The sequence below is a fragment of the Salvelinus namaycush genome, chromosome 4, assembly GCF_016432855.1.
Source record: "Salvelinus namaycush isolate Seneca chromosome 4, SaNama_1.0, whole genome shotgun sequence".
In the NCBI taxonomy this organism is placed as follows: Eukaryota; Metazoa; Chordata; class Actinopteri; order Salmoniformes; family Salmonidae; genus Salvelinus; species Salvelinus namaycush.
In genome coordinates, this window is record NC_052310.1 from 36,158,365 (window position 1) to 36,160,579 (window position 2,215).

Here is a 2,215-nt window from a genome sequence, read left to right on the forward strand (position 1 = left end):
TTTTGATCTTGCTTCACGTGTATGGAGAATCTAAGTTATCCAGAACTGAAAACTCCTCGTATTTCTACAGCCACACTTTGTCCTTAAAACCTACCTATGCTGTCTGGATTGAAATGTTCCAGGGCGGATATTAACTGTATCGATTTGAGTGAGGATTATGAAGCGGTAAAACACGATTGAAGTAGTGTGACCTCTGTTTTGGCCCCGAGTCACGCTCTCACATATCTGGCCCACATTTTGTAATGAGCAAAAAAATATATATTCCTGTCAAATTACAGCATAGAATTAAACGTAAGTGACTCTTGATATGGGAAGGAGAGTTCTGAGAGGGAGATAGAAGGACTCAAAGGGAGATGAATAATGATAACCGAAGGAGAGGAAACACTTGAGTCAGACATACATTCTATGAATTACTAGAAAGCTTTGTCAGGTAAAATAAGAAAGTGCTTTGGGCCTATGCTAGCTATTCAGATGCGAAGATCTAAGTCCATTTCTTTTCTTCTTGTCTTCTGTCTCTCCAGATGTGCTTTGGACTGGCTGTGGTTTCTCCTCCTCCTCATCCTTCTTCTGATGTTCAATGGCAGACAAAAACCGCTCCCTTCTCCTTTCCTGTCATCTTTGATCTCAGAGAGATGGCTCTGATCCACAGCTAAACAACAGGACATCCCTCTCTGATCTCCTCTCTCTCTGACCATCTTCTCATCACCCTCCCTCACCATGGCCTGCTTGCTGGTAGCAGTGTTCCTCCTGGTTCTCCAGGCATATGCTGCCCCACCAGATGTTGTTCAGAGTTTGGATCTAGGCCCTGGACTCACAGCTAATGTCACTCTGTCTCCACCCCTGGGGACTAGTAAATGTGCCCCCCACAGCATCATCATTGGGGTGCGCAAGGGAGGCACACGCGCCCTCCTGGAAATGCTGGACATCCACCCTGAGGTCGCTGCCGCTGCCACAGAGGTGCACTTTTTCGACTGGGACGAGAACTACGCTAAGGGCTTTGACTGGTACCGTGAGCTGATGCCATATTCCTACCCACACCAGATCACAGTGGAGAAGACGCCAGGCTACTTCACCTCTGCCTTGGCGCCAGAACGCATCCGTGCCATGAACTCCTCCATCAAGCTGCTGCTGATCTTGCGGGACCCAACTGAACGTGTCATCTCAGACTACACCCAGGTCTACTTCAACCGCCTGGAGAACCACAAGCCAGTGCAGGCCATTGAGAACCTGCTGGTGCGCAGCGGAGCCCTCAATACCCGCTATAAGGCCATCCAGCGGAGCCTCTACGACTTGCACATGAGCAACTGGTTGCGCTATTTCCCCCTAGAGCAGATCCACATCGTTGATGGGGATACTTTGATCCGGGACCCGTTGCCTGAGCTACAGAAGGTGGAGCGTTTTCTCAACCTGCCCCCCAGGATAATGTCCTCCAACTTCTACTTCAACCAGACCAAGGGGTTCTACTGCATCCGGAGTGAAGGGCGAGAGCGCTGCCTGCACGAGTCCAAAGGGCGTCCCCACCCGGCTGTCAACGGCACTGTGCTGCAGCAGCTACGCTCCTACCTCCGGGAGCACAACCATAACTTCTACCGGCTGGTGAAGCGCTCCTTTGACTGGCAGTAAGGCAGTTCACTCCTCTACCTATGAGGACTAGTTCCCCCTGGCCCACATATGACTGTTCAAGGACTGACTGACCAGTGTTATAGGGGGAGAAACACTTTACGAACTCTGACACCCAAACACCCCTGTCAATCGCCTTTTACTCTGCTCTGGTGTCAACAGAGCAGTTCCACATTTACGAAGCAAGAACTTACAAACTAACATGGAAAAACCCCCAAGATTGAAGTCATTCTCTGTATTGTACCTGCCAAAAGTGAAGTGATGCAGATTGTGGAAAAACTCATTTGTGAACCTGATTTAACTTTTGTTTGATATTGCTGTACTTGATAATAAATTGTTTTGCTTTAAAAATATAACAGTGGAATGGGATCTTTTTCTCCCTTGGTTATTTGTGCTGCTCTCCAGCTCCTAACCTGAGTTATTTAGAGAGCATGCTAAGGTAGACTGAGGCATTAGGCTAAGCATTTGATTCGCTGCGGTGGAAGAAGGACATTAATGCAGGGAAATGGTTTCCCTCGAGCGCCGCTTTAGTAGTACAGAAATCACTAATGGATTTGGACGTTGAAAGTAGTGCCTGCAGCAAAAGGGGCCGAAT

The 2,215-nt window shown here is 48.5% G+C and overlaps 1 protein-coding gene across 1 annotated transcript; it reads left to right on the top strand.

Moving 5' to 3' along the window:
• Window positions 1-717: 717 nt before the first annotated feature.
• Window positions 718-1,623, top strand: LOC120045595 (heparan sulfate glucosamine 3-O-sulfotransferase 1-like). The gene has a single exon (XM_038990496.1). It carries the CDS (start codon window positions 718-720, stop codon window positions 1,621-1,623), a length of 906 nt encoding a protein of 301 aa, XP_038846424.1.
• The last annotated feature ends 592 nt before the right edge of the window (window positions 1,624-2,215 follow it).